Source organism: Chrysoperla carnea, chromosome 3, assembly GCF_905475395.1.
Source record: "Chrysoperla carnea chromosome 3, inChrCarn1.1, whole genome shotgun sequence".
Taxonomy (NCBI): Eukaryota; Metazoa; Arthropoda; class Insecta; order Neuroptera; family Chrysopidae; genus Chrysoperla; species Chrysoperla carnea.
In genome coordinates this window covers 7688471-7702497 of record NC_058339.1, presented here as the reverse complement: position 1 = coordinate 7702497, position 14027 = coordinate 7688471, and the positions used below count along the sequence as shown (strand labels likewise).

General features: G+C 29.3%; 2 protein-coding genes across 2 annotated transcripts in view; both read left to right on the top strand.

The window, feature by feature from the left end:
• The first annotated feature begins 2010 nt into the window (after positions 1–2010).
• Positions 2011–3656, top strand: LOC123295813. Its single transcript, XM_044877274.1, has 2 exons — positions 2011–2657; positions 3108–3656. The coding sequence occupies exons 1-2, from the start codon at positions 2114–2116 to the stop codon at positions 3494–3496; spliced, it is 933 nt and encodes a 310-aa protein (XP_044733209.1). The 5' UTR covers positions 2011–2113; the 3' UTR covers positions 3497–3656.
• A 1825-nt stretch (positions 3657–5481) lies between these two features.
• Positions 5482–14027, top strand: part of LOC123296842 — a 389524-nt gene continuing 380978 nt past the window's right edge. Inside the window, exon 1 of the mRNA XM_044878515.1 lies at positions 5482–5835. Coding sequence (XP_044734450.1) covers positions 5748–5835 — 88 coding nt within the window. The 5' untranslated portion in view covers positions 5482–5747. The remainder of the gene's footprint in view (positions 5836–14027) is intronic.

Genomic DNA, 14027 nt, shown 5'->3' with positions numbered 1-14027 from the left:
TAATAAGAAATTTCCTAATTTGCATAGGGGGATTTTACAAAAAGTAAAACTTCATGTTTTGTCTGCTATTATTTTTATTCGTAGAGTTTTTCGAAATAATCAATAATTAAAAGTACAATATATAAAATATATAAAACCAGCCTATTCTAGGGAAACTGCAAGTTGTTTTAGGCCCATTCCAAGTTCATACGAAACAAAAAAATAATTATATAAAAATATTTGATACTTTGTGTTTATTGAAATGTGATATAATTTTCAATTTTATTTAATTTGATAATATTTTAACAAATTTCATATGTTATTATTATTATTATATCATGTATATATGAAATATATCAAGGTATATTAAGTTTAGTTCCAAGTTTGTAACGCAAGTTTGTAAAAATATTGAGTCTACGATCAAATTTTTGGTGTTCATAAAATTTCCTAATAGTCCATTTCCAGTTGTCTGTCTGTCCGTCCGTTCGTGAACACGATAACTCGAAAACGAAAAGAAATTGAAAACTTTATAGTGCACTCAGAACTTACTTTATAGTATGCTTAGGATGTAAAAAGTGAGGTCGAGTTCGTAAATGAGCAATTGGGTCTTGTAAACCCTTATATAAAAAATAACCCAGTTTTGTTTGAAACATTTTTTCGTAAACATTATTATTTACCCATGAGGGTGAAAATTAGGTTAGAAGCATTGTATAGTATGCATACAGGTATTGTATATATTTTAAATTTATACGTTACTTATTAGTATTTGTTTGTTTGTTTATAGCATATGCTATATCCACTGAGGAAGTAAGAAGAAAGATATTCTAATGACTTTGTAAGTCATTAGAATATCTACTTTGTAAGAGTGACTATCTTTCTTGACTTATCTGACGGTTTTTCAATCATTAACTCAGTCAATTATTTGTTTTCACTTGTTATTTGTTATTATTTTTAAAATATCCATAATTTGATAGTTAAAATTTTAATTATATATAAATTATATATTATGAAATTAAATATTAAAATAAGTGAAAATTGACAATTAGCTGAATTAAATATTGAAGTACTCTTTATGCGAATTGAACATCATTGGTAAATCATAATACCAAACATCAGCCGTTTTCAGTTTATTTAAAAAAAAGATTCAAAAAGGGCCACTAGGCGCATAAAAGGTTTGGAACAGGAGCAATTTAGTAAGGAAGCAAGTTTACTGAAATCGGAGTACCTAGTGGAACATTGTACACAGCTTTCGGGAACACCCAGTATATAAAAACCGAAATGTTTATTTCCAAAATGAGGAAAAATAATTGTGGATATAATTCATTGGTCTAATTTTGTCTAAGCTTCATAGAAGCACATTATAAAATAATTTTTAATGGATGGTAAAAAACAATTACCTTTAAAAGCATTTAACTATAATAACTCCTTGGTTTATAATAGCAATGAAAATAATTATTTCTACATTACTTTAATATTATTCTAAAAGTATTAGCAAATAAATTTCTAGTTGACATTATTCTTCGAAAGTTTGTCTAGTACGCCAGTTAAATTTTACATTAAATTCGCAAAACGTGATATACCTAAAGCAGCTTTTTTGGTATGTTATTTGGATCCCTATGTTTTGCAAGCAAAAAAATATTGTGCTCCAAATTTTCGGAATTGTATAGTTTTTCATATATTACTCAGGTAGCACGACTTTTTTCGCTTGCAAAACGTAGTTCTACATCCCCGTAAGGGGCCCAAATAACACACACCAAAAGGGTAGCATTAGATTACCTTCCAACAGCCATTTGTACCAGTTTCGAAAAGTTTTTGAAATACTTTCAAGAAAACTTTTTGAGGGGAGGGTTGGGTCAAAAATCGTATAGATATAACGGACATGGGCGTTGACTTTTCACACATTTTCTCCCCGCCCCGAAAATAATTATAATGATTTACTACAATTTCCTGATTTAATTGCGCTGTCATGGTAATTGAAAATAGTTGAATTATTTTGTTCAAATAATTTTTTAAATATTGAGTCATGTCAAAAAATAGGAATACAAAATTTCAAAATTTCAAGAATGTTCATGACTCATTTGTTAATATCCGGATATACAAGTTTCCTGCTTCGATAGTGTGCTAACCATAAAATATGGAAAAAAGTTTAAGATTTGCAAAATTTACTTATAGATCTTTATATCCTTTCGCTTGTTCGGAAATACGTTCAGGCTCTACAGCAGTTCCGAAAGTGGATACACATGGAAGTGAAGCTTTTGCAGCCATTCCTCCTGAAACGGCATCACTTGAAAACAATGAAAAAGGCAATACAAAATCGTCTAATTCATCTAGAAATAATAATACCTGGATATTTAGCCAGGATAATGCACAGCGTCTTCAAGGATTTGAAAGAGTAAAACAATGGTATCGAAATCATTATAAAAGAGTTGAAACAGAGCCATCTTCGAATTATCCAAGCTTAAATGAAGTAATTCAAGACAAAAAAGTCTTGAAACATAGAGCCGAAATATCTTCAAAATCAAAATATGCTATTAATTGCTCTGCAATCATCGAGAAAGAAAAGCAATTACTACGAGATACACTTCTTAGAAACTCAAGAAACGACACTATAACATCCTCAAAAACCAACGCATCTAAGGAACAACGACAAAACATTAATAAAGATAATAAATTTATACGTAAGTAAATAGCTATAATTTTTACGATACGATGTATATTTTTTGTAGTCAGATAGCCTACTAAAGCGTAAGTAAGCCTCTCTATAAATTGGAAAAAGGAGTCTACGCCGTGAAAAAGCTCCAGTTGGCTAATAGCTGATTTTGTAGTAAACAAATCAGAAAATAACTTAAATAAAAGTTGGAGAGGAACCATCATGTTTTGACGTCAGATTAGACCTAGTTATCCGGGTTGCTTTAATACTCAATTAGATCCTAAAAGGTAAGAAATAGAATAACACTTTAAAAACTTAAGAAAACATCTTGTATAGTGATCATGTGATGCTATTTGGATGTATTCTCTTCTCCGATACTTTATGCTTCCGATAGTATGCTCCGATACCCTAGATCAGTATTTCTTCAAAAAGTTTACTTTCGACTTATTCTAATCCTGTATAATATGTGTTTTTATAGCCCAATCTAAACCTGTCTTGCGAGTCCTGCCCATAGAAGTAACTAGACCATTAGCATATGAAACAAAAGAAGAAATTGCCAAAAATCCAAAACCAGAACTTAGTAAAGCCGTGAAACAAGAACCCACAACAGATAAAAACATATTAAGTGGAATCAGTAATTTAAATAAAAATTCTGTCGAAATGGTGACAATTCAAGCAATTGATGAAGTAAATACTATCCCATCATGGTTAGCACACTACGAACTGTACGAATTTTATAACAAATTTGATCGATTAAAAGAATCAGAGCGAGCGGATAATAAATATTTGAAAAAGAATAAACCGCGTAAAGCATTACCTAAAATTTTTGCAGTTATCCGCCCTAGACCTCCTTTCCGTGGATATTAAACATAAATCTTAAAAAAAAAAATCAAAAAATTTCAAAAATTGTGAAATACTAAGTTTATGGTTGCATCGAACCTCTTTAAAGTCATAATATTAAAAAAATTTAAAAAAAAACAACTAAATAACTGGAAAGGGGAAAAAGTGTTCAAAAGTTCTAGAATTTTGTAACAATATTTGTCCATTTTTGGGGTACGATCAACTAAAATTTAGATGTTTCATATTTATGATTTCAAGTTTCCAAAAAAATTAATGATTTTTCAATTGAAAAATCAACACTCAAAACTACTATGTTGTACCTTGTCACTCATTTGGTCTGTGTTTTGTAATAAATATAAAAATATAAACGAGTTACTCTGTTTTTGTCTATTTTTTGCCCGACTGTGCTTCGCAAAGGAGTTAATGTGTTTTTTAGTCTACAATTGTATGTATGTATGTATGTTACAATGAGGCAAACTAGAGAGTAGGCCGATATTGATGAAATCGATTTGTCTTGATCTTGCTAGGATTACTAAACATATGGGCAGTAATGAAAATTCAACATAGCGACCGACAGACGCCATATTGTGATAGAAAAAAATGAAAGTCGACGAACTATGTTAAGTAGGATATCGTTGAATAACTATTAAATAGATAAATCGATTGACTTAAGAATCATTAAAATCGGCTTACGCAATTGGCCTTAAAGAAATCTTAGAAGGATATCTCTCTTAGTAGCTAAAATTAGACATCAGTACCCCCAAATGAAAAGCAAATGTCATTCGTTTGTCTACGTGTATCAACCCAAATCAAAGTTATGACAAAAATAAAATTTTACTCCACTTAGACCAGGGGTCCTGTATGCCCTCCTTGAGAACAATCTATCACTCGAAGACGAGACGTCTCCGGGTAAGATATGCCCACTTGCTCAAAGCTTTTCTAATTGAGATTTCTCCCAGTATTAATAGATTCAGGGTTTTGGACCCAAGCATTCTGAACATGATGCCCTGCAAGTTTCTACAGGTGCAAATAACATGAATGAAAGTTTAATCGTCTTCTTTACAAGCCCTATAAGTGGGATCATCAGAGATCCCCCATGTTATGAAGATACTAGTGCAATCGACAGTGTCCTGACAGTAGGACTCTTTCCACCAACTTTCTCAACTGTGCTCTAGTAAGCTTCAGACGAGCATGGTTGAGAATGGCTTAGCTGTGGTTATACAAAGTTTGGCCTGTCGCATGCCCTACGCAAAGTCCTAGTAATCCAAATGGGCTTGCCGTCCGTAGCCAATAGGGATATTATCGTTAGTCAAAAATAAATCATGAAATTTGAAAAATGTATTTTTCTTTTAAAATTAAAAATCGTAATTTTTAAACGGTATATCACGTGACCTAAAACGCGGGTAAGCCCTGCTGTGATGTCATAGCGGTATGAGTCATAGACCATCAGTTAGTTCAGTGTAGACAGTTGGGTATAATATATCCATAGATAATAAGTATTTATATTTATTATAATCAGATGTCTATGAATATATCTGTCAAACTTATTTGTGTTATTTCGTATAATGATACCGATATTACGTCATCAAAATTGGATGCCCGCGTTTTTGACAGTTTAAAATTAAATTTAAGTTTTTTCGAAATTAATTTTTGGTGGCTTTTTATTAGCAAAATCAACATTTTGAGGAGATACTTTTTCAAAAATAGTGGAATACCCTATTCTTTAATTCGGTAAATTACGGTAATTTGCGTTTGTTTTAGTTGATTACAAACGAAGTTAAACAACTTAACACACACTCACATATCTCACAAGTAGTATGTTGTATGAGTATGTATCGAACATTGCACACACACGTATGCACACAAACAAACTAACTAAACAAACTTATACGTTGTATGTGTTCCTGTTGTTGTATATTGGTGTAGAGTTGTACAATATAGTATAGAGGTACTACTTTTAGCTTGGTTAATATTTATACGCGTTACAAGAATTCAGTTTGCTATCAGTCATCGTGCGAAGTAGACGTATTGTTGTACTGAGCATTCAATAATACACGTGCTTTGCGTAATAGTTTTATCACAAAAATATTATACCTAACATACACACGTGGCCTAAGTGTTAAAACGTTTTATGGTGTCCATCAGTTAACTAAAGTGAACCAATTTATTCTATTTTTGTATTCCAAAAAAAAAAAGTGATTGCGTGATTTTGATTTGTGCCAAATATTATTATTGTTTGTTTTTTAAGTTTTCTGTTTTTTTTTCTGTTATTTAAATAATGAAGTTCACACAAATTATGAATCAACATTGGAAAACTACAATATTTGGATTTAAAAATACAATTGTAGCGGCATTTATTTTATCAGGTAAGTTAATTTTTTTATTCCTTGACAAATGTTTTATATTAAAAATACTTCCGTAAAAATTATACATACCTTAAGTAACATAAATACATAATTGATGTTGGCCTTCTCAAGTTGTTGTTTTATTAATAAACAGTGGATTTATTTTTGAAACTTACCTCTAGTTTTTTATGAAATATTATTTTAAAAATTTTATTATATCGGAATATATGAATAACATTGTATTGGAATTTTTTTTAACAACTTGTTATAAAATTTTTTCTGGCTTAAGGTCAATATTTTTATTGGAACAATAATTTTTAGCACAGTGGAAATATTTTCGCTAAAGCGCTTATGTAAATTTTGAAGTTTTTTTTTTTTAAATATTTAGCTATATTATTTGTATCGGTTTTAAAATTGGGTTCAGTGTTTTTATTTTATTGTAAACACCTGGCTTCGTTTGTGTAAGACCTTGTGTGACTTAGGTTAGTGTTAATGTAATCAAAAAAAGTAGTTTTAATAAATTATGCAGTTGATTGATTGTGTTTGAATTGAAATTTACGCGGTAAAATTTTTATTTGAATTTATTAATTATTGGTGCTCTATTTACTATTAGCATTTTACAAGCTAACTGTTTTTTTCCCTTAGTAGACCCGGTAAAATCCGATATTGAGCATGAACAATTTTGGCACGGAAAATTTTTGAATGATTCCGTTTAAAAGATGCTCTTGATCGTAAAAGTGCAGGTGGGTAACTCGGTAGGATATTGTTAAAATTAATTTTTAAAATAATAATTTTATACTACATTGGTTCTCTATTAGAATTTCTTTTGAACACTAGCTGTATATATTAATTTATATTTAAGGGATGAAGAGCAGTTTTGCACTAATTTTCATCTTCGGAAAACAAAATTCCATGATTTAATGCTTTATTTTCTAGGCTTATATTTAAAAATAGAGTCTCTGAAAACCATGTAATAGATTTTTTTTTATAAAGTTTAGGTATATAGATACGAAGGACTTATAAATATTAAACCTAAAACTAAATTAATATTAAAACTAAATTAATATTAAACCTTGCCTTGAGAGACTTTTTTATGACTATAAAAATAATTGTTGACATGATAACGTAAGTAGATTGATTAAATTGTGCATTCATTCAAATTTTAATTAGAAATCAAGCGAGAAAAATATAGTTAATATATCTATTTACTTTATTATAGAAAAGTAGGTAGTAGATGCTTAAAAAGATTCATCTTAATCTTGTTCGTCAGTTAAAATTTATTATTAATAAGTGAAACCAACAATTGGCTGGCCTAATTGTTGAATTACCATGTATAGACATTGTTGATTACGCAATTGTAAAGAAAGATAGCCACTCTTAGATAGCCACACATACATAACTGATCTATATGAGCAAATAATACATACTATATACTTTGCGTCTAATTTGCGCCCTCACGGGTAAACAGTGATGTTTACGAAAAAATTTTTCAAATAAAAGATGTTTATCTTTTTATAGGGAACATTTTTTATATTTAAACTTTTGTTCTATCTCTAACGGTTAACAAGATGGGTCCTATGGACCCAGGACCCAATTGGCCTAGGTTGCTCATTTACGAACTCGCCCTCACTTTTTACATCCTGTACACGCTGTAAAAATTTTAGCTTGATATTTTTTTTCGTTTTTGAGTTATCGTGTTGTAACAGACGGGCAGACAGACAATCGATGATTTACCGGATTACCCGGACTAATTAGGTGATTTTATGAACATCTATATCAAAGTTTTGTTCGTAGCATTCAATATATTTAAGCGGTACAAACTTGGGACTAAACTTAGTATACCTTGATATATATATATATTTCATACACACATGGTATAACAACTTTTTGATAAGCTGGATAACGCGGTATATGTCTGAAATTTAAACTTACCTTCCTACAGTTTTTTTCCAGATGACAAATAACTTAATGAACTAATGTATTGAAAATAAAATAATTATTGAAGTCAATGTTATTTAATGCATTTGAACTTTACACTAAAGTTTAATTAATTATTTCTGTTAATTAAAATCAATTATTTAAAATTCATGAGAGAGTGAATATGACTAAAAACGCTGAGAATAGCTTAAGAATAAGTTTTTATTTGCAATCATAATTCTTCGAAAAAAAAAGTCCAAAAAAATTTTGTTCTAAAATCAATTGTATACAGGCTTTTTCAACAGGTTTCTTTTAATGGTTGTATAATATTGTTTATTATAATCAAGTTTGAAATTTCGACAACGAATAGAATCGTTAATAAGGTGACCTAGTTTAAATTTTGTGTAGACATGTCACCTATTTTTTTTAATGACAGATTTAAAAAATTGTATTAATGTTTAAAACTATTTTTGTAGTGAATTATTTGTATTTAAATATTTGAATTTCGACTACAAAACAACAAGTTTTCTAATGAATTCTATTCATAACAGTTAACAATACCACCAACTGACAGCAAATTATTTTTATCTAATTTCTAAACTTTAGACGATATGTTATAAGGTGCTTTATTGTTTCATAAATGATTGGTACAATTAATATCTTGATAATGATAAAAAAAACTTTTAACAAAGGAAACCGACTTCAAAAGAAAAACTTTTCCAAAACAAATTAAAATGCACTAAAAAATAAAAAAAAAACGATAATATAATGTAGTTAAATTTAAATTACTGTTATTTTTGGAGTCGGTGTCAGCAAAGGAAACAACTCTGACAGAACAGTTTGCTACATTAGCTTGGCTGACACCGACTCCAAAAATAACAATAATTTTAACTTCATTATATTATATCGTTATTTTTTACTTTTTAGTGCATTTTAATTTGTTTTGGAAAAGTTTTTCTTTTGAAGTCGGTTTTCTTTTTGTTAAAAGTTTTTTTTATTTTGTTATTTTTAGTGAATCTGAAGTACACTAACTAATTTGTCACTAAAAAAAGAATGATCGAAATCGGTTGGCTTGATATTGAGTTACTCGTCCTCTTTTCGTGCATACTTAATGCAAATTTAAGACTTTTATAATTTTCTCATGGATGACGTTATAAAAACTCGGTCAAAATAAAATGGGATCACACGGGAAGCACTAGCTTTCAAATAGATAAAGAATCATCAAAATCGGTTCACCCAGTCAAAAGTTCTGAGGTAACAAAAAAAAAAAAAAATACAGTCGAAATGATAACCTCCTCCTTTTTTGTTTGAAGGTTAAAAAAAATAATAAAACTTAACACGCTTATGGTAGCCTGTAGCTAATATTTTTATACAATTTACTCAAATAATAGTTCAAATTAAATATTGTATCAGCTCATTACATATTTAAAGGAAAATTTTTGCATATATATATTTTTTTTGTTATGGAATGAAAAATATAATTAAATTGAAGATGGGATGACCTAAATTCATTAATTAGTAGTAAAGCAATAATTGAATATTTTATATTAGTATTAATTAATTTTTTTTAAAACCTTGAAATGTTTTGATAGCAATTTTGGTATACCCAACTCCTCCGGTGTTGAACTTACAAACAAGTTTATTTTGTAATTTTTTTATTTTGGCAAACAGTGGCAAATTCTTATTTAAGACGGAATACAAATAATAAACAAAAATATAGCCAGCACGATAAGGTTTATAATGAGCAATAATTCATGGAATCTAAGGCAGAAAACTTCTAGTTTGCGTTTCGTTTTTATATACAAATTTTTTTGGTAACGAAAATTTTTTGTTCTTTCCAATTTCGATAAAACTCAGTTTATATGGTAATTTTGAGCCAAAAAGTACAAAAATCGAGTGTATTTGTTGACTGGTCGAATAGTTTTTGAGTTACGGAATAAAATCGATCCAAATATTGCGATATTTCAGAAACTCTGCATCCAATCATTAAATTGACTTGATTTTTATACTTTTTGAATCAAAATTACCCCACCCACTGAGTTTCATCCAATTCCAAAACAAAATTTTTTTCCGATTTTATCGATTTTTTCAAAGGGGTGTACCCCATAAAAAAATTGCAATAAATCGAAAAATTTTTGTTATCTCCAATTTCGATAAAACTGAATATATACGGTAATTTTGATCCAAAAAGTAAAAAAATCGGGTGCATTTCTTGACTGTTCGAATAGTTTTTGAGATACGGACTAAAATCGATCCAAAGTTCCGATCCGATTTTCTCGATTTTTTCAAAAAGAAATCCGGACAATTTTCTAAGAACTCCAAGTCTTTCTACTTAGATAAATATGCCAAAAAAACAAGATTGTCCTTTCTTATGACATGCCTTTTTAGATAATTTGAACTTAGAACTGAGATTTCAATTTGGTTGCCCTTTTTCGATATTTGCCATTGGTTTTGTACGAATCATTCTGTATATAATTTTGGGGTCATTAATAAAGTGTAGAATTAGGTAAACAGTCATTTTAAAAGTAGGTAAACATATTAAAAAATTATTATTTCAATTGTCAATTACAATTATAAATTGACATTATAAATTATGTAGATATATATACTATCGTAAACATATGAGCGATGAGTATTACTCCTTCTCTGAATATGTGATTTCAAACGTTAAGAAATGGCAATCATTTCATAAATCACTTATACGTAGCAATATAGGCATGTCAGGTAAAGTCTTGTACCTGAGACGCAATGAATGTATCTTACAATTTACCGTTCATTTTTTAGAAAGATATTGTCAATTGCTGCTTATAACATAGCAACTATTCGTTGTGTGCGTAGTCATCTTAGGGACAATAAAATCGATGCCAGCGCTACCAGTGAAAAATTTTGGCGTAAAAGGAGGCTGTTATGACTAATTTGTAATTCTTTACATGTTAGTGTTATAGAAAATGTCAAATTAAACTTATTGAAAAACACTAATTAATTAAACTTAATGCATTAAAAATTGTAAAAATAAGAAATCAAATTGCACAAATATTATTTTTAAAATGTAAATTATCATAATTATTTATTTAAATTTGTTAGACAATAATATTAAATTTTCACTGTAAGTCATAAATGCAATCCATACAATTATATATGCATCCATACAATTCTATAATTAAAGTAGTGTATCGTTACCATGGAAACGCCTGCAAAAAACTCACACACGGTGCGAATATGTAGGCAAAGTTTACTTAACAGAAGGCAAACAGTTGAGGTAATGCAGGTGTTCCATGAAAATTTTAAAACTTTAAACTGGCATTAATAAATTTTGGGTTAATAATGATATCACACCTCAACTATCACAGTATTGTGAAATATAGCGTTTTCAAAGCCATTCATATACGGTTCTATATATGATGATATTTGTTAAGACAGAAGAACCTTTAAGGTGACCCAAGGTACATTCCGTTATGGTTGTATGGTTGCAAGGTACATTCCGTCATGATACATTATGTTCATGTATCATAATCTAGTATATTAATAAAATTTTAATATAGTTTTTATCGATAATTGTTTAATTCTTAATAAATTCTCAAAAGAATATATAAATATGATATGATCAAAGGTATAACAGCAGTACTTATAGCCGGGAAAGTGTCTTTTTCTAGATACATAAGGTGTTTGAATTTTTGAAAAAAGAATCTTTTTGTGAATGTTGCCATATAAATGTAAATAGTAATCCAAGGTACGATACTTTGCCATGCTAAGTAATGTATCAAATAAAAATTTATAAATAAATGAGTGTATCGCGTGTGTTTAGACATATGTATAATATTTACATATACATATTAATGATTGTCGATTTAATCACAATAATATTGAATGTTATTATGTAAGCTTACACATAGCTTTAAGTATCACTGTATAGTCTACATAGACGAGTCGTATTTAATTCGAAATCATCGATTCCCCTCAGAAATTTCAGGCCAATCCATAGACTTTTTTTTATAAAATAAAGAAAAACTACGAATTTTATCGAAAATTTAATACTAGTTAAGAGAATTCAAAGAAATTCACACATACCAAGATTCGAACCCCAGTCGCAAGGATTCATGCCAAGCGCCTTAACCAAACTGGGCCATATCTATTCCAGATATAATTGTTCAAATATTTTAACACAAAAAATATAATTTGTTTATTTGTCAAAATTTGTTGAGTTGAAAATATTATAAATTGTGTCTGGAGTAAATATGCCCCAGCTGGTGAATACGCTTGGCATGAATACAAGAGACTCTTGGTGTTTTTGCATTTTTTGAATTCTCTTTAATTGGGTTTAACACGACAAATTATTTGCCATTATAGTTTACACCATACGTATAAATAACATCAATAATAATCGAAAGACTTTAACGTTAAAGTTTGTATTCAAAATTTAGTAAACAACAAATGAAAACAACAAATTGACTGAGTTAATTGTTGAAATACCATGTTAAGACAGTGTTGCGCTCTCTCGGACAAAACGTGATGTTTACGAAAATGTTTCGAACAAAAGTTGCCTATTTTTTTATAAGGAACATTTTTTTATGTAAAAATAATTAATACAAACTAGCCTCTTTCAATTTTCTGGAGGAAAAAAAGGTTAATCCGACTCGCCTAATAGTAAAAAAAGGGTATTTATAACAAATGTGATATCAATATTTGATTATACCTCTTATATAAAAATAATATATCACTTCATATCAAAATCAGTGTAAATAATTATTTTACTATCGTTATTACGTACGCTAACATTTACAAATTTAAGTTAGTTTTGTGGTTATGATTTTTCATTTTCTACAATTTTTGACATTACCAAACTTAGAGACAATTGTACTGTTGCTACAAGCCGTGGTTAGGTAACCCCAGAAGGGGTTACATTAACTAAATTTTTCATATATTCTTATGATTTCACGTGACTTGCATGTGAGGAACGTTTTTAAGTATTTTTCCGTATCTTTTTAGAGAAAGATAGTCTTTACTCCTCAGAAAAAGACAGTGTTACACCAGAGAATAGAAAAAATATATCCAGATGTCCCATTTTAAACAATTCAGCTGAAAATCTCACAGGCATGGTAAAGGACCCCGCACGATTATATAGGAAAATGGCCTTCGGTGAAACTTGTTCAAAACGGCCCCAAAATGTTCTTCGGATCGTTTTGATAAAAAGCTCTCTCGGCCACGAGTTTTTTAACTAGCAGTTTTCGAGCTACGAGCGATCAAAGCTATACATATATTATAGTTTAGTATATGACTACCGTCTTAATAATTGTTAATTTGAAAGTTATTCTTATTATTTTAGTTCACTCATTTGTGTTCCATGACGATACTTAAATAGAAAAATTCCTGCACGCAGAATCTACAAAAGTTTTGCGAATTTTTTTTCACAACAATTTTACGAATATCATCATTCTCTGTACGATATCACTTTTTGACATGTAAAAGTTTTCATAAAATTGAATTATGCTTGTTATATATAGATTTTATTTTACGGTATATTAACTATATGTACCGGGTGTTTATTGCGATCTATCACCAACTGCAGTTTGGGAGCCTTCAATTTACAAAATATGGAAAATTGAAAATGCTTTCGATATTTCGAAAACAAAGGTAGTTATCGAAAAATTGTATTATTATTCGCCTGGATTCATCAGGTTAATGAACAAAGTTAAAAATGAGATACAAATAATTTCAACCTTAAATGCAGCCTGCTTCTTAGTAAATCCCTTATATTCATCGAGGAAATAAAGCCGAAAAACAATCTAATTGATTTTTCGCCAGTAAATTTATATGGGATTTGATAATTGATTTATCTGAAAATTTGATCTGCATTTCAACTACATATATAAACAAGTGAAAACAAACAATTGACTGAGTTAATTGTTGAAATACCATGCATAGTCAGTGTTGATTTCATTATCACATTATACATACAAACATGTGACACATACATAATTGATAATCAAGTATACCTAGTACATATTATAAAATTTCCGCCTAATTGGCGCCCTCACGGGTAAACAGTGATGTTTACGAAAAAATGTTTCAAACAAAAGTTGTTTAATTTTTGATAAGGAACATTTTTTACATTTAAACTTTTGTTCTATCTCTAACGGTTTATAAGATGGGTCCTACGGACCCAAGACCCAATTGACCTATGATGCTCATTTACGAACTTGACCTCACTTTTTACGTCCTGAGTACGCTGTAAAAATTTCAGCTCGATATCTTTTTTCGTTTTTTCATATATACACGGTATAAAAATCATGCCTTAA